The sequence below is a fragment of the Bufo bufo genome, chromosome 6, assembly GCF_905171765.1.
Source record: "Bufo bufo chromosome 6, aBufBuf1.1, whole genome shotgun sequence".
Classification (NCBI taxonomy): domain Eukaryota; kingdom Metazoa; phylum Chordata; class Amphibia; order Anura; family Bufonidae; genus Bufo; species Bufo bufo.
The window spans coordinates 158,886,031-158,909,239 of record NC_053394.1 but is presented as its reverse complement, the minus strand read 5'-3'; the positions used below and the strand labels follow the sequence as shown (position 1 = coordinate 158,909,239).

General features: G+C 45.0%; 1 protein-coding gene across 10 annotated transcripts in view; it reads right to left on the bottom strand.

Annotated features, from left to right (window-relative positions):
- Positions 1-22,933, bottom strand: part of SLC43A3 (solute carrier family 43 member 3) — a 47,378-nt gene extending 24,445 nt beyond the window's left edge. The window contains exons 1-8 of one of the 10 annotated variants that reach the window (XM_040437041.1): positions 22,110-22,317; positions 21,722-21,761; positions 20,897-21,004; positions 19,016-19,186; positions 10,044-10,173; positions 9,771-9,817; positions 5,659-5,735; positions 3,056-3,148 (exon numbers count right to left, since the gene is read on the bottom strand). In XM_040437041.1, the coding sequence (XP_040292975.1) occupies positions 3,056-3,148; positions 5,659-5,735; positions 9,771-9,817; positions 10,044-10,173; positions 19,016-19,186; positions 20,897-20,900 (522 nt within the window). In that variant the 5' untranslated portion in view covers positions 20,901-21,004; positions 21,722-21,761; positions 22,110-22,317. The other 9 variants (XM_040437042.1, XM_040437038.1, XM_040437039.1 and 6 more) reach the window with 9 other exon arrangements.
- Between the last annotated feature and the right edge of the window lie 276 nt (positions 22,934-23,209).

Genomic DNA, 23,209 nt, shown 5'->3' with positions numbered 1-23,209 from the left:
CATAGCGATAGCCATACCCCTTGGCCCGACAATGGACATTTGCCATAATTTACAATATTTGCTATATGTTTATTAGACCACACCCCGATAATAGAAGCATCATGTCCCCTTTCGTGTGGGTGCCCAGCCTCCTCAATGTACATTTGGGCGTCTGGTGATACAGTGCCAGATACCATTGAAATTCATGGAGATCTGCTCTCCAGGGAAAAAAAAAGCAGCTTTTCAATGTAGATCCCAGGAGATTTGTCACTTCTTCCTGGAGTCCAGGAGGTCTCCCCTTTTTCTGGTAGCCTCCAAGTATGATATGGACAGCTTTAGAAACACACAACTGCATACCTCTAATATACATGCTAACAGTTGGCTTCACATACATGCTAATTAGAATTTCTAGTTGTGCACCATTTTCACCACAAAGCATCCAAAAAAAGAAAAAATGAAGCAACCCTACAAATAATTTCTATAACCTACTGTTTAATGTATACAGCTCCTATGCAAATCTATATGTTTCTATATTAACAGACTACATACTAACCTTGTGTATTCGGACTATGCAGTCATAGGCCTCCTGCACACAAACGTGTGCGCCCCGTGGTCGCGCTGCGGCCCGCAAAATGCGGGCCGCAATGCACAAACACCGTCCGTGGGGCAGCCGCAGCGGATCGCGGACCCATTCACTTTAATGGGGCCGCGATCCGGCAGTTCCGCAAAAAGATAGCACATGTTCTATCTGTTTGCGGAACGGAAGTACGGGCCGAAACCCCACGGAAGCACTCCGTAGTGCTCCCGTAGGGTTCCGTTCCGTGCTTCCGTTCCGCACCACTCCGCATCTCCAGATTTGCGGACCCATTAAAGTGAATGGGTCCGCATCCGTGATGCGGAATGGCCATTGAACGGCGCCCATGTATTGCGGATCCACAAATGCGGTCCGCAATACGGCAACGGGAAGCACGCATTCGTGTGCAGGAGGCCATAGGGAGAGATTTATCAAGACTGGAGTTTCCTACGCCAGACTTGATCTCCTGTGTGCCAGAGTGTGATGCACCAAATTTATTAACCCTTTCAGGACCGGGCTAGTTCCGTTTTTTATTTATTTTTTCGTTTTTGTCTCCCAGCCTTCCCAGAGCCATAACTTTTTTGATTTTCCATTCACATAACGGTAAGAGTGCAAGTTGTACTTTTAATGGCACCATTTACTGTTGCATACAATGTAGTGGGAAGCTGATTATTTTTTTTCAAATGGAGTGGAATTATAGAAAAAAACTAATTCTGCAACAGTTTTATGGGTTTTGTTTTTACAGCATTTGCTATGCGGTAAAACTGACCTACTCCCTTCATTCTCTGGGTCAGTATAATTACGACACCACGTTTATATAGTTTGTCTTGCGTTTTAATACTGAAAAAAAACTTTTAGAAATAACAAATTTTTTCTTTGCATCGCCATATTAAAACATAATTTTTATTTTATTTTATGTGTACAGAGGGCTAATTTTTTGCATACCATTTCATGGATACCATTTTGGAGTGTTTGACTTTATGATGATTGGGGGAGGTGGTGACAAAAAAAGTGGCAAATCTGTGATTAAAATTTTTTTTCCTTTACACCATTCACCATATGGGATATATTTTTTTTATATTTTAATAGTATGGAAATTTTTGCACGTGGTGATGCCTATGATGTTTGTTTTTTAAAATTGTTTATTTATTATAATTTTGGGGAAAGGGGAGTAATTAAATTTTTTTTAAAAATTTATATTTGTAACTTTTTTTTTTTTTACACTTTTTAATAGTTTCTCCATAGGAACCTAACTGCAGCAGCTTTAGATCATTCAGGAGGACCGAGGCTGCTGCATACATATCCAGACACCTCCCCCACATCTCATGTGGGATCCCAAGTTTTTGAGCTCCCAGATGCTGTTTTCATAATTGACCACAGCATCTGAGGGGTTAAATGTGTGCTATCATCAATCGCATTCATTAGCTCCAGGTGTCTGCAGTTTAAAAACGCGAGAGACAGTGGGCGCCATATTTATATACTTCCGAAAAAGTTTGCGGCGGTCGGTCAGAAAGGAGTTAAGAGGCAGATGTCTCTTAAAAAATGAGGTGCATCTCTGGACCCGCTGGTGTAAATGATATTAAATTCATTAGGGAGCAGATGCTCTGTCCCCTCATGCTAAGTCCCGCCCCAGAATTTGCAAATTATGGCGCAAATACGGCATATGTCATGATTATGGCATGTGTCATAATAATTTGCAACATTTTAACGGCATAATATTGGCGTTAGAGCATTGATAAATCTCCCCCATATTCCCTTCCACTGAGGAAGCACTGTGTACGGTTATTTTGCAAGATATGGGGACACTATGTGTGCAGTATTTAGTGATATTATTTGTGTTTGCAGTTTATAGCAACCTTATTTGTGTGTACAGTATAGAGGCATTGTTCATTGGCACAGAATGGAAGCACTTATTTCTACACATATAAGTATGTTCTTTATGTGTACCATATAGTGGGATTATTCATGTCTACAATAAGGCAGCATTATCTATGTACACATCAAGGTGAGATCTTTTATTCAGGTTATTGGTAGGGAACTTTGTCCGTCAAGTGTATGTGAATTTATAGTATTTATATGGGTACACAATCATCACACGTACTACAACCATAATCAGATACCCCTTATTTTGGCAAGAAAAATGCATCTGCTTGTTTCTAGAGGTTCTGACCACCCTGCATCCCTGCATCGGTGGCTGTGCTTGCACACTATAGGAAAAAGCACTCGCGTATGCGCTCTCCCTCTGTCCCAGTCACCAGAGAGGCCTTTTCCTATAGTGTAAGCATGGCCACCGCTAATGGATTACGGGGTAGTCGTAACCATGGAGCGCGCAGTGTATAATGTGATGGAAAAATGAATGAAGCCAGCAAAGGAGGCAATATGGACAATCACAATACATTAGTAAGTGCCTTGTAGTTATCTACATGATAAATGCCATTTGCTGAAGTGAGTCAACCCCTTTAAGAAATGCTACAAATAATTTTTCATTGATAGATCTTTTACCTTCACAACTAGAAAAATAACAGAAGAAGAGTCAAAAGCTCCATTGTATAGCGTTATTATGGTAGAACGTTGAGGACCAAACAAATTTCCCACCTTTGCAAAAAAAAAGAAAGTTTTATTATTAATTTTTACTGCACTCTTACATGACTAAAGCTACCTTGTACAATGTACAAAATGATCTTCAAATTTGCAGTTGCTGTTGGTTTGTAAATCCATATATAGATCCAGATATAGGCTAATAGTAGCTTTCCTTTTTCTATGACACAGCAAATACAGCCTTCATAACCTGTATAACCTGTAGTCTGCTCATGAGCTGCCTGTATTCTGCAGATGGGCTGACAGCAAGTCCCTGGAATTTAATCTTCCCGATTCTGCCTCGCTCTGGTATTTGAATGTGCTTGCCCATGAATGGAGTAAATCTGTTAACAATTGTATACTAAGGAATTGTACTTTAAATTTCCTAATGTTCAAGCGTAGGTTAACAAAAAGAAATGTGGGGGATGGCAAACCAGAGAGGTACCCAGGGTCTATATTTCCTGGAAGGCCGCAGAAGATAAGACCAACCAGTATTATTTAATAGTGTATGGTGGTGTTATTTCAGAACTCAATTGCAGTATTATGAGAGTATTATTTGGATACTGCATATCATTTGGACATTACAGTGAAACCTATCCAAAATACAGTCCTGATCAAAAGTTTAAGACCACTTGAAAAATGGCAAAAAATCATATTTAGCATGGCTGGATCTCAACAAGGTTCCAAGTAGAGCTTCAACATGCAGCAAGAAGAAATGGGAATGAGACAAAACATTTTTTGAGCATTCAATTTAATGAAAACAACGAATAAACTGAAACAGGCTGTTTTTCAGCTGATCAAAAGTTTAGGACCACACCTCAAAAAAAAAACTAACCCCCCCCCCAAAAACAGAAATCCAACTTCCAAACATGAACTCAGTAATGAGTAGCTCCGCCTTTATTGTTTATCACTTCAAAAATTCGTTTCGGCATGCTTGATGCAAGCGTTTCTATGAGGTGAGTGGGAACATTTCTCCAAGTGATGAAGACGGCCGCACGAAGGCCATCTAATGTCTGGAACTGTTGCCCATTTTTGTAAACTTCCCTTGCCCTCGATCCCCAAAGGTTCTCAATTGGATTTAGATCAGGGGAACACGCAGGATGGGCCAAAAGAGTGATGTTATTCTCCTGGAAGAAGTCCCTTGTCCTGCGTGCATTGCGTACTGTAGCGTTGTCCTGTTGAAAAACCGAGTCGTTACCACACAGACGAGGGCCCTCAGTCATGAGGAATGCTCTCTGCAACATCTGGACATAGCCAGCGGCCGTTTGACGCCCCTGCACTTCCTGAAGCTCCATTGTTCCACTGAAGGAAAAAGCACCCCAGACCATTATGGCGCCCCCTCCACTGTGGCGCGTAGAAAACATCTCAGGTGGGATCTGCTTGTCATGCCAGTAACGTTGGAAACCATCAGGACCAAGGTTAAATTTTTTCTCATCAGAGAATAAAACTTTCTTCCACCTTTGAATGTCCCATGTTTGGTGCTCTCTTGCAAAGTCCAAACAAGCAGTTCTGTGGCGTTCAAGGAGACGAGGTCTTTGAAGACATTTTTTGTTTTTGAAGCCCTTCAGTCTCAGATGCCATCTGATGGTTATGGGGCTGCAGTCAGCACCAGTAAGGGCCTTAATTTGGGTCGAGGATCGTCCAGTGTCTTGACGGACAGCCAATTGGATCCTCCGGCTTAGTGCTGATGGAACTATTTGGGGTCTTCCACTTGACTTTTTTGTTCCATAACCCTCAGGATCATTTAAGAGATTCCAAATGACTGTCTTACTGCGTCCCACCTCAGCAGCGATGGCGCGCTGTGAGAGACCCTGCTTATGTAGTTCAACAACCCGACCACGTTCAAAAAGGGAGAGTTTTTTTGCCTTTGCATCACAACGTCTGACTGCCTGACAGAAAATGACAATGAATCCACATCTTTGCATAGATTTGGCCTTTTAAAGGCATGTGGTCCTAAAATTTGGATCAGCTGAAAAACAGCCTGTTTCAGTTTAATCGTTATTGAATGCTCAAAAAATGTTTTGTCTCACTCCCATTTCTTCTTGTTGCATGTTGAAGCTCTACTTGGAACCTTGTTAAGATCCAACAATGTAAAATATGATTTTTTGCCATTTTTCAAGTGGTCTTAAACTTTTGATCAGGACTACCTAGTAGAGAAGACCACCCTCTTATGCAGACCAGATTTTCTATTACAGATTTTAAGTTCCTCTATGTATTACATATTCTAGCCATCTTCAAAAAGACCACCTTTCTCCACTTTTCAATGCAAATTTGGGTGGTCGTCTCAAAGAGCTTTCACTGTGTATGTTGGTTTTTGTGGGCCATACATAGCAGTATGATTTGGGCTCTATATAGCAGTTTGATGTGGGCTGAAAATACCTGAAAACCTGTCTACCACTGGCAAGTGACTGAGGGGCTACTTTACTGCCTGCTCTGGTTCCCACAATCAAAGTGGCCCTAATTTTAAAATAATATTGTACACTTTTTACCAATGATTAATTATCAATATACAGTATATTTAAACTGACCTGCATATTAGTCAGAATTAAGAATATTCCACCAATTGCCAGCAAAGAAAGAGCAGGAAATATGAGTACAGCCGTATCTGGTAAAATAAATACATAAATAGGTTGTATATGGATAAAATCTCAAAAGAATTGCAGCTGAAAATTCCATGTTCAAAATGCGACTTTGCAAGCCTTAAGCTTCATGCAGACGTCTGTGGAACACGGTCTGTGAGATACCGGACTGGCATCCTCCTTAGTGCAGGAGCGCACGGCGTCATTGGTTGCTACGACTCTGTGCTCTTCGTGCCGCCGCTGTACAGTAATACACTCATATAATCTATACGAGTGTATTGCTGTACAGCAGCGGCGGCACGAAGCGCACGGCGTCATAACAACCACGGACGTCTGCATGAGGCTTTAAAGTGGATATTCGTCCCTGGAGACTTACTCTGCAGACCCCCTCCCCCCGGCATGGCAAGACCCACAGTGAGAATCATACTTACCTGATCCACCCCAGTGGATTTCTGCTCCATTGCTCCCTTAGGATGCTGCAGGTCTTGGGTTTCCCCCAGGGGCAGTGGCGGATCCTCAGGAAGCGCTCATCTCCATAGTCATCTGTATCGCCGTCCTCAGGACAGCGATACAGATGGCTGTGCTGAGGCAGGGGAGGGAGAGGCGTGTCCCTTTCCCTTCCTCTGATAGGCTGCAGGCACGAGGCCCGCAGCCTATCAGAGGCCGGCGCAGGCGGTGCGATGACGTCATCGCGCCGCCACCTGAGCCGTACAGAGCAGGACACAGGCCGGAAGAGGCCTGCATCGCATCGCTGATATGGAGGTAAGTATGTGTGTTTTTTTTTATTTTTTAATATATACAATACTTTTAATGGCACAGGGGGGCTGTCATTACTGGCACAGGGGGGCTGTCATTACTGGCACAGGGGGGGCTGTCATTACTGTCACAGGGGGGGCTGTCATTACTGGCACAGGGGTGGCTGTCATTACTGGCACAGGGGGGGCTGTCATTACTGGCACAGGGGGGCTGTCATTACTGGCACGGGGGGGCTCTCATTACTTGCAGACGGGGGGCTGTCATTACTGGCACAGGGGGGCTGTCATTACTGGCACATGGGGGGCTGTTATTACTGGCACAGGGGGGCTGTTATTACTGGCACAGGGGGGCTGTTATTAGTGGCACGGGGGGCTGTTATTACTGGCACAGGGAGGCTGTTATTACTGGCACAGGGGGGTCTGTTATTACTGGCACAGGGGGGGGTTGTTATTACTGGCACGGGGGGCTGTTATTACTGGCACAGGGGGGGCTGTTATTACTGGCACAGGGGGGGCTGTTATTACTGGCACGGGGGGGCTGTTATTACTGGCACAGGGGGGCTGTTATTACTGGCACAGGGGGGCTGTTATTACTGGCACAGGGGGGGCTGTTATTACTGGCACGGGGGGGCTGTTATTACTGGCACATGATTGGGGGCACTATAGGGGCATCTACTGAGGCCACAAAGAAGGGTTATTTTATATGGGACGCTCTGTACAGTACAATTTTATACTGGGACACATTATACTATGAGGAAGGGGGAGAGGAGTTCTATGGGGTCATCTACGGGGGGCACTAAGAAGGGGTATTTTATACTTGCAAATTATGTGGGACACTGAGGGCATCTACTGGGGCATTTTATACTAGTACATTATGGGGGGCACTAGGAGGAAGGAGGGTGTGGAGCACTATGGGGGCATTTACTGGGGGCACTATATAGGGGTATTTTATACTGGCACATTATGGGGACATTAGCTCACCTGGGGGCATTACAAGGGGGTATTTTTTGCACTGTCACATTATAAGGAGAATTATTTCTACTGGGGGGGCATTATGGTGGGCTTTATTACTCCCCCATGGTATGACCCCCTAGTAGCAGCACCAGCCTCTCCCTGCTCAGCTATCTCTCTGCCCCTTCTCCAAATCCTTATTATGAAATCTTTCTCATTAGGATAAAACACAACATCAGCTCCACCGAGCCCCCGGCCAAAGTGTGGAAGTGGCGTCCGAGATCCCCAAGGGCCAAGTCAAGTAATTGTAAGTTTTCATGTGAAATATGTTTGTTATACACACATAGCCTACACTCTGCCACACAGTATACAGTATACCGCTACACTGTGGAGTCTGTTTTATAAGCACCATTGTTTTGTGGCGGCGGACAGAAAATAATCTGGAAGTGCCCCTCCCGAGACCAGGCTCTGGATCCGCCACTGCCCAGGGGTGCACCACTAATGAGGCCAGGTGAGGCGATTGCCTCAGGCAGCACCAGGTAGGAGCAAGAAGGGGTGCAGCGGAAGGGCCATGGGCAATGAGCGCTTTCATTGTGGCAAAGGGGTTAGGTTAAGAAATTGGCATGGGGGGGGCGCCATTTTAGTTCTTGCCTCAGGCAGCAGAAAGGCTAGGTGCACCCCTGGTTTCTCCACATCAACAGCCGACTTGACATGGCTCATTTGCAGCAGCCACGTGACCCACGTCAAACCAGATGTTGATGGCTGGCTGCACCAGTGACGTGTAACCCATTGCGTCACATTTACATGCAGCACTCACCTGCATCGATCCTTCCCATACACATTTATTGTTTCTAGGTAGCAGATCCCTGTTTACACAATAAGATCTGCTGCTCAGAAGCAATAATTAGCGATGCATTCACCCAATGAACAAACATTTGCTCGTTCATTGGTTTATTGGTGCAGAACCTTTACACAGGGAAATCATTGGGAAGGAGCGTTCCAAGGAATGCTTCTTCCCAATAATTGCCCTGATCGATGGTCCGTGTAAAGGGGCTGTAGATTACAACTTTTACAGCAACATCTCATTTGCTTTTACAGGAATCTGCTGCTTGAAATTTAGTGCTGATGGAGTTGCCCGCACAGTATACATTTTTGTAAAAAGTGACAAAATGTCTTAAATTTTTTTTTATGAAGTAATACTCTCCTATCCCATGCTACTCTCGTTCCGATGCTTCCCGGGTGCCTCACTGGTCTCCTTTACCTCTTGAACAGGAAATGTGATCACTCAAATGTCGAGAGGGACCTGTAAATGGAGACCGGCGGGGGCCCTGAGTAATGTGAGAACAGGAGCACTGGGGATCAGTGAGGTGAGTGTGACTTCTACTTTTGTAAGACGTTCTGAAACATTTTTTAAAAATGTACATTGAGAATTTAAACATTTATTAACATCAAATTTGATCTCCCATGTTCACGCCTTGAATGCATTCGACTTTTGCAATAACTGGTTCAGGCACAACAACAACAGCCAGGTTTACTGTTCCTTTAATGGACTGTGTGACTAGATCTTGTTTTTCATTGTGGTAAAGAGATCATCTTTATCACACTTTCAATTGTAGCAAATGGGGAAATGAGAGCAAATTTGTCTACTTTGGGAGAGAGCACAATAACACATCATAAGCACATGACAATGAATAAACCATCAGACCTAGCTATGGGGGTGAGAAATATTAGTAGCATCCAGGCCCTTAAACCACCGATGACGTCACATCTACACCCGGCGCAGGCGCATTGAGGAGCGAGCGGCCGAGTGAGTGGCCGCCTCTCAGTGCGCCTGCGCAGATTGAAGATAGGTACGGCCGCGGCGCAGGCGCCAGATATTGAATAAAAACAGGCAGGGCCAGCAGAGAATGATTCCGTTCCCTGGCCCTGTCAATCACAATGCGGAGGGGGCGTCATTAGGATCGGAGGATGCGGCTGCTACCAGCAAGTAGCCGCCCTACTTTAAAAGGTAAAAGGTAATTTACATATTATAAAAATAGCGTTTTATCAAATTCTACTGAACGTAAATTATTATTTTACTTATGTATGCAGAGATCGCAGTGTAGGGATTATTCTTAAACAAAAAAAAAACAAAAACGGTTTAGTGGGCTGACAGAAACCCTTTAAGCTTGAGAGGTTTCAGAGACACTACTACTACCACATAAGAAGACTCCAATATATAAATGGAACATCATTGTTGGCGCTGTAACAGATTTTACCCTGGAGCTTTAAATTACACCTTTGACAACAGAACTGTGCTTCAGTCTTCCAACATGGTAAACATTTTCTACCTGTAAGGACTTTACCATGACCTACCTGCTGTAGAGAGTGCAATAAGGAGGGTTGCTGTTGTATATAGACAACTAGAAAAGAAGAAAAAAGACCACACATTAAAGAAATTTTATAATGAAATAGATTGACATGCATGGGGGACCTCCTCTTCCCAGAAAGGAAGACCCACTGGTGATCAGCTGCTCATCTCCCCCACATAAGTTCAAATCTAGGGAGGCAAGGATGCAGGAGCCACAATTTTTGCATATTTGTGGTGCACGTATATGATTAGAATATAACTGTTGAATTTTCACTTACATAGCAATAAACCTTGTCACTGCCGTTCCGAAGCGATCAAAAATATAACCACCGGGAAAGGTCATGGCACTGTTCATGAAAGCTGCCACTGTAAATATTAGCGAAAAATGCTCATCCTGAGGCGGGCACCCTATAAAAAAAATTATTGGTCTTTAGTTTTTATATATGACTGTGACACCATCAATACATACATATAAAATACTGCTGCTTTTAGGTTTGCACTAGATGATACCTCTGTAACTCCAGCAAACCTTGTTTGTTATTGGGGTGCAAGTGCTGTGTTGCAGGGTGTATTTATAGGAAATATACGTACGTCATATTAACTGTTCTGCGGTGCATTTAAATTGTTCTAAAGTTTCTTTTGGCGTGATTTAGTGTAAAAAAAAAGTACATCTTATTTGCCATTCTTCGGTGCAGTAACATAGCCTTTTTGGGTGTGTATAACTGTAAAAAAAAGTACGTCTTATTTGCCGTTCTGTGGTCAAGTTACATTGTTCTTCAGCTTTTTTGGGGTGTATTAATTTCTTTTTAATTTAATTATTTTATCTAACAGTATGTCAGACAGACAAGTGACAGGCCCTTCAAAGGGAACGGGCAGTGGCCAAAATGTTTTTGTAGCAGGCAGCAGAAGGGGAGGGGACAGCAGGAGTCGCAGCGAGAGGCTTGAACTCCCGGTGTTATCTAGCAGTTGTGTCTTGACCAGCAACCCAGCGGTGCTTGGATGGTTGACTCGGTCTTCTACTTTGTCGCAAGTGACATCAGACACCCCCAGCCAAGAGTCGGTGGGTTCTTCAGTCACAGCACGAGTTATAGTTGGCATGGCTCGGGAGCAGGCCCTGTGCCCTCACCTGTCCTCAACCTGCCTTTGTCCTTTTCTGTTCCCTCTGCTAGAGAAGTATTATATGCCGTAGGCTCTGCTCCACTTTTCATCGAGGATTAGCTACTAGAGGACAGTCAGCAGCTACTGCCCAGCCAAGATCTGGAGGAGAGATCTGCCGCTTCCTCCGGTAGGCGGGCAAGTAGTGATGATGAGAGTCGCGTGGGAGCTGATGTTGCGAGTGGTCAGGCTCCTGGCCCTGAGACCATTAAGGGGGACATCAATGATGTGCAGACAGTAGCGGATGATGATGAAACCGATCGCACTTGGGAGCCAGGTGAAGATAGGGCTTCATCATCATCAGGAGAAGAGGGTGGCAGCTTGCACGTGAGGCAGCGGCTGAGCCAGCAAGGTGGTAGCGTGGCCAGGAGTCAGCAGGGTGGCAACAGTGGGAGGTTGAGAGCCAAACTTGACCAGGGTAGACCGCCCACTTCGCAGGAGACTACCTGCCTGGGAACTAGCGGTGCAGGGGTTCACGGAGGCAGCAGAAGCAGGCAGTCAGTGAAGAGTGTTGGGGGGAAAATGCCATACTCAACGGTGTGAAAATGCCATACTCATAGGCATTTGCCGAATTTGTGGGCAGAAGGTGAAGAGTGGGCAGGGTGCCAATATTGGCACCACCGCCCTGCGTCAATACATGCAGCATCATCATAAAGTGGCCTGGGAGAACCGTGGCTCCGATGTGGTACAGTATGCATGCACTCATCCAATGGTGCAGAAGCTGAACGTGCTCCTGGCCAAGTTGCTGGTGCTGCAGTCCCTCCCTTTCCAAGTGGTGGACTCTGCACCTTTCAGAGAACTGATGGCTTGTGCCGAGCCACGGTGGAGAGTCCCAAGCCGTCATTTTTTTGCCAAAAAGGTAGTACCAGCCCTGCACACATATGTAGAACAGAAGGTGGGCCAGTTCTTGAACCTGTCAGGGTCTGCCAAAGTGCACGGCAGCGCCGACATGGGGAGCTATAACTACGGTCAAGAACAATATATGTCCTTTACGGCCCGCTGGGTAAACGTGGTTCCTGCCCAGCCAACTTGGCCAGGTGACACTGCTTCCGCCTTCACGTTCTCACGCCGTTGGTCCTGCGACAATGTCCACCTCTGCCTCCTCATCCTCCACCTTGTCCTCAGCCTCCACTGCAGGGACAATTTACAGTGCCCCACTAGCATACCACATGTGCAGGGCACTACGGTGTCACGCTGTTCTGCACCTCGTTTGCCTGGGCGAAAGGAGTCCCACATGGGGAGGAACTTCTCTGCGTCCTTCATCAAGAAATCAAATCCTGGCTTTCTCCTCGACAACTCAAAATCGGAACCATGGTGATCGACAATGGGAAGAACATGGTGTCATGCTGCGTCAAGGAGGGCTGAACCATGCGCCCTGCATGGTGCACGTGTTCAATCTGGTTGTAAAGCGTTTCTTGAAGTCTTCCGCCCATCTGCAAGACATCCTGAAAATGGCCAGGAAACTTTGCATGCACTTCAGCTACTTGTACACCGCAAAGCACACCCTCCTTGAGCTGCAGCGGCAGAATGGCACCCCCCAACATAGGCTAATATGCGGCATTTCCATCCGTTGGAATTCCACTCTCCAAATGTTGGACCGATTTTCCACCCTCCATATGTTGGGCCGATTATATGAACAGTGAAAGGCCATAAACGATTTCTTGATGATACAGATGGACAGAGGTACCCCCCCTGTGTAACTTCGATGTTAGCCAGTGGCAGCTCTTCTGTGACATGTGCCGTTTGCTTGGGCCCTTTGAGGAGGTCAATTTGTCAGTCGCCAGGACTACGGGCAGGGCCAGTGCTACCATAAGGCAGACCAAGCGACTGCCTTAGGGCGCAGCCTGGGGGAGGGCGGAAAAATGTGACATGGAGGGGGAGAAATGTGACATGGAGGGCTGATGTGACATAGGGGGGTGATTTGACATGGAGGGGGAGAAATCTTACATGGGGGTATGATGGCTTACATGAGGGCATGATGGCTTACATGGGGGGGCTGATGGCTGATATGGAGGGCTAATGGCTGACATGGAGGCATGATGGCTGACATGGGGGGCTGATGGATGGGGGATGATGTCTGACATGGGGTCTGATCTGAGGTCTGATTAACATTGGGGGTCTGATTGCTGGTCTGACCTGAGGTGTAATGGAAAATATTTTTTTCTTATTATCCTCCTCTAAAACCTAGGTGTGTCTTAGAGAGCGAAAAATACGGTCCTCAAACCAGCGATTGTCTGAAGCAGAGAGAAGATACCAGGACCACACAGAGGAGAAGCCAGCTGCTGCAGACGGGACCAGGGCCAGGTGAGCTGCGAGGGGGGGGGGGGCGCCAAAATGTAGCTTCGCTTGTGTTGGCAAAAATCCTTGCACCGGCCCTGACTACGGGATGAACAACATCATTCCACTGATTCATGTCCTGGAACAGATACTGGCCAGGGGACAGGAGACGTGGCGACTACATCTCACGGCTCCTCTAGTTCTGTGGTGGCAGAACTAGAGGAGGAGGAGGACATTCGAGCACAAGCAATGTGTAGAGAAATGGGTGGTTTTTCTACACAAGTGACAGGAGAGGAGGAGCAGCCAGAGGAGCTACAGGGCGATGAGGAAGAAGAGGCAGAGGACCCAGACACACCGTGGCAGTATGCAGTGGAGATGGAGGCAAGGAGTCCCTCCAAGTCACTTGCGCAAATGGCCCGATGCATACTCGCTTGCGTAGTGACAGCCAAATTGTCACCATTCGCCAGAGGGATGACTACTGGCTCTCCACCATGTTAGACCCTCGCTACCGGTCCAAATGGGGGCCTTTTTTACACCCGCTGACAGGGAGTACAAACTACTATCAAGACATCCTTCACGCAGGTCTGCCCGGGTGGGCCCTCTGCGCTAACGTTCCACTGCCATGGCTGCCGTGGGTGGGGGGGGCAGAAGCAGTACCAGCATCATCAGCAGCAAGTTAAGGCTAGAGTCGCTGATGAGCAGATTTCTTTACCCGCCTACTGAAGAAACTACTCAACAGCAGGCAGACATAGAGCAGAACCTGAACCAGCAGGTTGTGGCATACTTGGAGTACACCCTGCCACCCCACATCGAAGATCCCCTGGACTACTGGGCAGCCAAACTTGATTTGTGACTGCAACTGGCCGAGTTTGCTAAGGACAAGCTTTCCTACCCGGTCAGCAGTGTGGCATCACAGCGGGTGTTTAGTGCGGCGGTGGCCATAGTTACCCCAAGGAAAACTGGCCAAAATGTGGAGAAACTGACCTTTTGTGAAGATGAATCAGGCGTGGATCAGCCAGGATTTTCAAACACCAGTGCCTGATGAATCAGACTAAATCATCCATGGTGCCACACCTACACTTTGACAAAAGAGGCCTGTTTCTTCTGGCTACCTTCTTCAGCTACTATTCTGATGCTGCCACCCGCCTGATGCCACACCTGATGCCAGGTCCCCCTACTGCCATCTTCAGCTGGTACTGGTATTGGCCCCCACCTCCCCACTCTGTCACTGTGTCACTCTGTGGTCTCCTCATGCTGCTGCTACATCAACACTATGTCTCTGGGCCACTCTGTGGTCTCCTTATGCTGCTGCCACCTCACCACTCTGTGGTCTCCTCATGCTGCTGCCACCTCAACACTATGTCACTTGGCCACTCTGTGGTCTCCTCATGCTGCTGCCACCTCAACACTATGTCACTGGCCCACTCTGTGGTCTCCTCATGCTGCTGTCACCTCCCCACTCTGTCACTGGGCCACTCTGTGGTCTCCTCATGCTGCTGCCACATCACTACTCTGTGGTCTCCTCATGTTGCTGCCACCTCAGCACTATGTCACTTGGCCACTCTGTGGTCTCCTCACGCTGCTGCCACCTCAACACTATGTCACTGGGCCACTCTGTGGTCTCCTTATGCTGCTGCCACCTTCCCACTCTGTCACTGGGCCACTCTGTGGTCTCCTCATTCTGCTGCCACCTCACCACTATGTCACTGGGCCACTCTGTGGTCTCCTCATGCTGCTGACACTTCACCACTCTGTGGTCTCCTCATGCTGCTGACACCTCAACACTATGTCACCGGGCCACTCTGTGGTCTCCTCATGCTACTGCCACTTCACCACTCTGTGGTCTCCTCATGCTGCTGCCACCTCACCACTCTGTGGTCTCCTCATGCTGCTGCCACCTCAACACTATGTCACTGGGCCACTCTGTGGTCTCCTCATGCTGCTGCCCCCTCAACACTATGTCACTGTGCCACTCTGTGGTCTCCTTATGCTGCTGCCACCTCCCCACTCTGTCACTGGGCCAAAGTATGGTCTCCTCATGCTGCTGCCACATCACTATGTGGTCTCCTCATGCTGCTGTCACCTCAACACTGTGTCACTGGTCCACTCTGTGGTCTCCTCATGCTGCTGCCACCCCATTACTATGTCACTGGGCCACTCTGTGGTCTCCTCATGCTGCTGCCACTTCACCACTCTGTGGTCTCCTCATGCTGCTGCCACATCACTACTCTGTGGTCTCCTCATGCTGCTGCCACATCACTACTCTGTGGTCTCCTCATGCTGCTGCTACCTCAACGCTATGTCACTGGGCCATTCTGTGGTCTCTTCATGATGCTGCTACCTCAACACTATATCACTGGGCCACTCTGTGGTCTCCTCATGATACTGCCACTTCACCACTCTGTGGTCTCCTCATGCTGCTGCCACATCATTACTCTGTGGTCTCCTCATGCTGCTGCCACCTCAACAATATGTCACTGGGCAACTCTGTGGTCTCCTCATGCTGCTGCTACCTCAACACTATGTCTCTGGGCCACTCTGTGGTCTCCTCATGCTGCTGCCACCTCACCACTCTGTGGTCTTCTCATGCTGCTGCCACCTCAACACTATGTCACTGGGCCACTCTGTGGTCTCCTCATGCTGCTGCCACCTCAACACTATGTCACTGGGCCACTTTGTGGTCTCCTTATGCTGCTGCCACCTCCCCACTCTGTCACTGGGCCAATCTATGGTCTCCTCATGCTGCTGCCACATCACTAAGTGGTCTCCTCATGCTGCTGTCACCTCAACACTGTGTCACTGGTCCACTCTGTGGTCTCCTCATGCTACTGCCACCTCACTACTATGTCACTGGGCCACTCTGTGGTCTCCTCATGCTGCTGCCACTTCACCACTCTGTGGTCTCCTCATGCTGCTGTCACATCACTACTTTGTGGTCTCCTCATGCTGCTGCCACATCACTACTCTGTGGTCTCCTCATGCTGCTGCTACCTCAACGCTATGTCACTGGGCCACTCTGTGGTCTCTTCATGCTGCTGCTACCTCAACGCTATGTCACTGGGCCACTCTGCGGTCTCTTCATGCTGCTGCTACCTCAACACTATGTCACTGGGCCACTCTGTGGTCTCCTCATGCTGCTGCCACCTCAACACTTTGTCACTGGGCCACTCTGTGGTCTCCTTATGCTGCTACCACATCACTACTCTGTGGTCTTCTCATGCTGCTGCCACCTCAACACTATGTCACCGGGCCACTCTGTGGTCTCCTCATGCTGCTGCCACTTCACCACTCTGTGGTCTCCTCATGCTGCTGCCACATCATTACTTTGTGTTATCCTCATGCTGCTGTCACCTCAACACTATATCACTGGGCCACTCTGTGGTCTCTTCATGCTGCTGCCACCTCCCCACTTTGTCACTGGGCCACTCTGTGGTCTCCTCATGCTGCTGCCACCTTACCACTATGTCACTGGGCCACTCTGTGGTCCCATCATGCTGCTGCCACCTCACTACTATTACATTGGGCCACTCTATGGACTTCTCATGCTGTTCCCAGCCTCCCCACTTCATGACTGGGCCACTATTTTGCCTTTTTGGCATGGTTGACATCATAATTTTTTTGACCCTTCTTCTGATCTGTCAAAAGGAAGGAAAAATGAGACACACAACGGATCCTGTCTATGTAGCAGGCGTGTATGACATGGCCCTTATTATGCATCAGAATTGGCTTATGATTTGGTAGCCAAAAGCAGGAGTGGGTATAAAACACAGAAGACATGCAAATATTCCATTCATCTCTGTTTTGGATGCACTCCAGGATCCGTTGTGTGTCTAATTTTTTTGGCTTTAGCAATACTGATGGATTACTGACCAAATGCTGACCAAGTGAAGGCGAATGCTCAATAGACAAGATCAATTATTTGGGCGTTATTGTTCTGACAGATCAGAGGAAGGGCAAAATTATCAGTGAGGTCAACACAAACTTACTGCTGACACCCTCTCCATTCTGTCAGGGGGGCTCTACTTGTAAAAGCGTTTAATAGAACAGGTTCTGTAGACATCTATGTGGAAACAGCTGACGACGGTGTAAAAGGAGTGCGCTTCTTCTGGACGCTAACATTGACCTGTAAGGCTGAGTTCATACTTGAGTTATTTGGTCAGTTTTGGCCCTGTAACTGCCCAAATAAGTGAAGTGTGCACTGATTCTAAGAGTGACGCCTGTGATCTGCATGTCATACTGACTCACAGTATTGTTTAACTACCACAGCAGACTCCCTATGCGTGTTACTGCAAGGCACAGTGTTCTACACCACTATACAGGCTTTCTGCAGCCAGGAAATAGCTGTTTTTAACGTGATTCTCCACAAATAAATTAGGATCGAATCTTTTCGGAAAATTTGGCGAACCGACCGAATCTAATTTTTTAGAAATTTGCTCATCTCTAATTATAGTCTATGAGAGTGCATCAAAAATGCAGGGAGGAAGGAATATGCATTTAAATCCTGAAGCCAGACTGATGACAATACTGATGGTATATGATCAGGAAACTGTGCGTAATCCAGCGCTATCACAGGAGAAATGAAGTATGGGAAAAAGCACCAGCTTATGCATACTCCTGCAGTCCCGCCCACCAGGGAGGTCGGAGCCTTTTCTTATAGTGTGCAAGCACGACCACCTCTGCTGTATTGCAGGGTGGTCACAACCCCTGAATACAAGCATTGTATAATGCGATAGAAAAATGAATCAAGCCAGCAAAGGAGACAATATGGACAACCACAATACATTGGTAAGTGGCTTGTATTAACTTTGTCTACATGAAAAATGCCATTTGCTGATGTGAGACAACCCCTTTAATGGAGTATTTGAAAATGGGTTGTTTAAATAAGAAAATCCCTTAAAAGGGGTTATCGGGGATTTTGATATTGATGGCCTATACTCAGAATAGGTCATCAATATCAAATCAGTGGGTGTCCTTCTCCCGACACCCAGCCAATAAGCTGTTTGAAGATGCCCTGAATGGGCTGTACATTTCTTTAAATGATCACTATCTTTTAACACAACTTTACATGAATAAAACGTAGAGATGAATACAGAAAATTATGTAATATATCTTATCAGAGAAAATTTCTTTTACTCCCACCCCCTTCACTCCTAAACTAATATTCTACATGGAAAGATAGATGTATGAACTCAATAAAGGATCACATAGGATGCCCATAAGAAGTCTATGGAGAGGGAAAGGGGAGGTGGAATTAAAGTGGGGAAGAGGAGTGAGCTGAAAGTTCATCTTAAGACAGAGAATGTTAAGGTTGCTATACACATGAGATAAAGGTCAAACGCTTGTTTGGTTAATAGCTATCTCTCCCGAATATCTGATACATATGTCTGCCTAGCTTGGCCAAGAATGTATATGTTGCGAATGGGGAGAGGGGAGTAAGCCACTGTCAGATACCTCTGGCAAAGGCTTACCTTCCTGAATACAAAAGGATCAAGCAGTTGAAATTCAACATGCCTGATTCTTATCTACCCAGACATCACCCGGGGGAAAGGCGGGGGGGGGGGGGGGGAAGAGGTTGTCAAGTCTGAAGGATGCCATACAAATTAGATTTTTGTCTAAACCCGCCAAAATTGGTGGGTTTGTCAGAGATATATTTTTAATGTATAGCCAACTTTAATTTAGGAGGCACAGTGTATAAGAGTGATAAAAGTTTCTTATATTCAACTGATTTCTGCAAAGTTTCGTGAAAAGTTTGTGACCATGTAATACAATTCTAAATCACATTTTGGCAGACAAAATTTTGACATTATATTGTACTTACCACCTGTAGCATTGGTAGACTGGTTTTTTGTGTCTGGACACAGGTCATTAAAGTAATTCTCCTTCTTTAGCACAAACACAAGGGAGGCCCACCCAAAGGTGATCCCCGCAAAGCAAATGCATTCTATGAGTCCTGTGATTAGAGTCAGCACATACTGGAAACGCATCTCTGCTGGAAGAAAGAAAAATTTTCAAACTTGAAGAAAACTAATGTACAGCACATACTTTCAATTCAGGAGACAAAAACTGTAAATATATTTAATCTGAATGTCTAGAACTAAATATATGTGAAATGCTGTGCTAATTAATTTCCTAATATACAGTATGTTATTGGTGCTGTTTGTCTGATACAGAACTCTAAATGCCAGCATTGACATATATAACAGATACAATTCTGCCTACAGCCACCACTAGAGGAAGCACACACTCTTATTCTTTACTGTAAATCCCTTGAACACAATAATGAAATAGTGTACTGTTAGTTCCTAAGCTCCATCTAGTGGTGGCAACAGTTAGCAATCATTTTATCTTTGAATACTGGATGTTTGCAGAACTCTGTATGTTATAAAGATAATGCTAATTATTGATAGAGATGGCTCACCTACTAATCAACATATGGAATGGGTGCTCCTGCTGAAAAGATCCACCCAATCTTCTAAGTAGCAAATATGAAATAGAAAAAAGTAGTAGGACACACCTACACTTGGTTACACATGGAGAGTTATTTTAAACAATATGTATTTATTTCATAAAACATTCAGAATATTTATAGGAATAAAAAACTGTAGTTAAAATACAAAATTCACATAAAAAACATATATATCACATAGAAAGGTAAAGTCTCTATATATCCTTGATGCACATAGGTAGTGATCCCAATAAAGTGACTTAATGTAACGTCTGTCCAGTAGCCTCACCAACCTGGCTGGTATTAAGGTGAGACATGGACCACTGAGGAAGGAGTCTTAGTTAACTCCAAAACGCGTATTGTAATATGATCAATAATTCTCATAAAATAAGCTACAAGACCGAAAACTGAAGCTCTTCAAGTAACTAACAGGGAGAGGGATCGGTGACGCGATTTTAGATATTTTGTATTTTAACTACAGTTTTTGTATTCCTATAAATATTCTGAATGTTTTATGAAATAAATATATATTGTTTAAAATAACTCTCCATGTGTAACCAAGTGTAGGTGTGCCCTACTACTTTTTTCTACTTCATGTTATAAAGATATATTGTGAAATTAATCAATACAAAATTCTGGATCTAAAAATTACATGCTGATCAAAGGTGGAGATTCACTTTAAGGTCTTCTCTAAGAACAACATAGCGATCTAAAATATCAGATCATGCGTCGTACCCACACGTTCTAACCTAGAGTAGATCAACATATGGTCCTTAGTTGTTATTTTGGAGATAGTACTTGTAGGGTAAGGCCTCTTTCACACTACCGTATGGCTATTTCAGTGTTTTGCAGTCCGTTTTTCACGGATCCGTTGTTCTGTTTTTTGTTTCCGTCCGTTTTTGCGTAATATTCTATCTTCTTGCAGAACAAACATACGGATTTGGAAAGCGGATAATCCAGCTGCTTTCTGCATCCATATGTCTGTTCTGCAAAAAAAGATATAACAACAAAATACTGACTACAGACCCATTGAAGTCAATGGGTCCGCAAAAAACACAGATGCAATATGTGGACTTCAAAATACATACGGTTTTATGCATGATGCCTTACTTTGTATACTATAAAGCCATGCACATATCCCACAGAGGAGTTCAGATAAGAAGCCACCCTACACCATAATACAGCTATATACTGTACATAACCGAATGCAAAGACAACCAGATGGCAGCGACGTTTTACTACAAAGTCACTTACCCATGTGCTCAAGGAATAGTTGCTACAGCCTATGGGTCTTAGCAGAACCAGATAAGCTACATCAGGTTGTATTCCCCTGTGTAACAGGGGCTCATAATTCTATTATGTCTTATAAGCAGTCCAATATGTAAAAACATAAAAAAGAAGAGTAAAGGGGAAAAAAAGGGAAGAACACCTACACCACCACCAGTACAAATGAAAATACACTGATCCTGAACTGCAGAGGTGTAAAAATAGGGAGTGCAGAGGTTACAGTCACATCTGGGCTCTGGATACTAATGAGTGAGGCACAAAAAGTCCTACTGCCAGTGCTAGAAATACAGCCTTCAGACAATGGAGATTCACGTTATTCCCCTGCTGAACTGGTTTACTTGAAGTACAGGGGAAACTCGAAAAATTTGAATATCGTGCAAAGCTCATTTATTTCAGTAATGCAACTAAAAGGTGAAACTAACATATGAGATAGACTCATTACATGCAAAGCGAGATATTTCAAGCCTTTATTTGTTATAATTTGGATGATTATGGCTTACAGCTTATGAAACCCCAAAGTCAATTTTGAGGTACCCTTTGCTCAGGGGGTACGGATTAATTAGCTGACTAGAGTGTGACACTTTGAGCCTAGAATATTGAACCTTTTCACAATATTAAAATTTTAAGTTGCATTACTGAAATAGATGAACTTTTTCACAATATTCAAATTTTTCGAGTTTCACCTGTACAATAACCACTACAAAGTGTGCATACAAGAGGCTTATTTACAGTGACAGAAAGAGAATGATATAATAGCGATCGATATAAAAGCTGTATAGAAAATTCTTAAACCTGTTTCGAAGTCACTCGTCTTTTCTTCCTGCTGTCCTAACTGGCCATAAAAGAGGAAACAAAGTCATTTTGGTCAGCATTTCTCATTTGTACAACCAAAGCAGATTACAAAAAGTTAAATATTCACTATACAGTACTACAAGGGTTTTCTGGATTAGAAGAAAGGGTTTGCCTTTTCCAGAAACAATACCACTATTGAGCATGAGCTGGTTCTTCAGCATTCATTTACATTTTAAACGGGATGGGTTGCAGTACCAGACACAGCCCCATGAACAAGAGTGGCGTTGTTTCTAGAAAGAAAGAAAAAAACAGACCCTTTGTTGTAATCCTGGAAACCATCTTAACTGAAACAATTCTCAGAGCATTTGAATATGCCTCGCAGCCTTACCGATGAGCTATGAAGGGACCCAAACCAAAGTCAACATGCTACTCATGTCTAGGAGAACAAGAACGCTAAGGCATCTCAATTCTAGTCCAAGTCACTTCATATCCTGTGTCTTAGAGTGATTCAGAAAGTTTCCACATAGTCTACGCACTTCTGCTTACATCACAGCTGTATATGTAATATGTGTCCTGCCTCCCCTCCTGCCGCTATGCTCATTACCTCCTCTCACCGTACTTGGTTCTCCCTTTTTTTTATGCTTTTCTCAGGTTTTTATGAGCTACATTTTGCTGATGTTTGTGTTTTTTTATATTTTTACTTTCACGGGACAAGTATGAGTGTGACATGGTATTAAATGACCACATCTATCATCCAACTCTGCTTCCTTCCTGTTTTCAGCAGCTGCAGCTAGCATGCAGTACATTTCTTACTTACACACGAAAAAGGGCATCCCAGGTAATTTTTTTTCTAGAAATTCTTTTAGTCTAAACAGAATATAAAGATATACTGTAGATTATGGAATTCAACAACAAAAAAAGTCCTTCTGTAGAAAAATAAGTGCACTCTTGCACCTAATAATACCTGGTATTGACCCTATTGGCAGAAACAACCTAAATTGGGTTGAGTTTGGTTTAGTTTTTATAACTGCATACCAGTCTCTAATATCTAAAAATGTCCTGCTCCTCCATGGAGATTCTTATTTTTTTTACCTGTATGATGGTGGTTTCTTGCAAATCTCTCCACAGCATCTTGATGGCATTTAAATCCAGGTTTTGATTTCAATGTAATTTCTTAATTTTGCAGGGAAGCTCTCTCTGGTACAATAAAACCAGAGAATGGTGATCAAGGCTAATCTAACTCACCACTCCTCACTCCCTGGTCCTTGTCTGGTTGAAGCACCACTGCACTGGTGCACACAATGTCCTCACACTGGCAGGCATCAGGATCTAGTGGCAAGTGTACAGTTGTTGCAGTCTGATAAACCTAAGGGGTCTGTTAAAATTTAGGAGTATGGTCTGGAGTCCGAATAAATTTTGTAGTATTGGGTCTGATTAATATTTGGGTATGATCTGGATTACAGGAGTTGTCCGGGCTTGCAATATTGA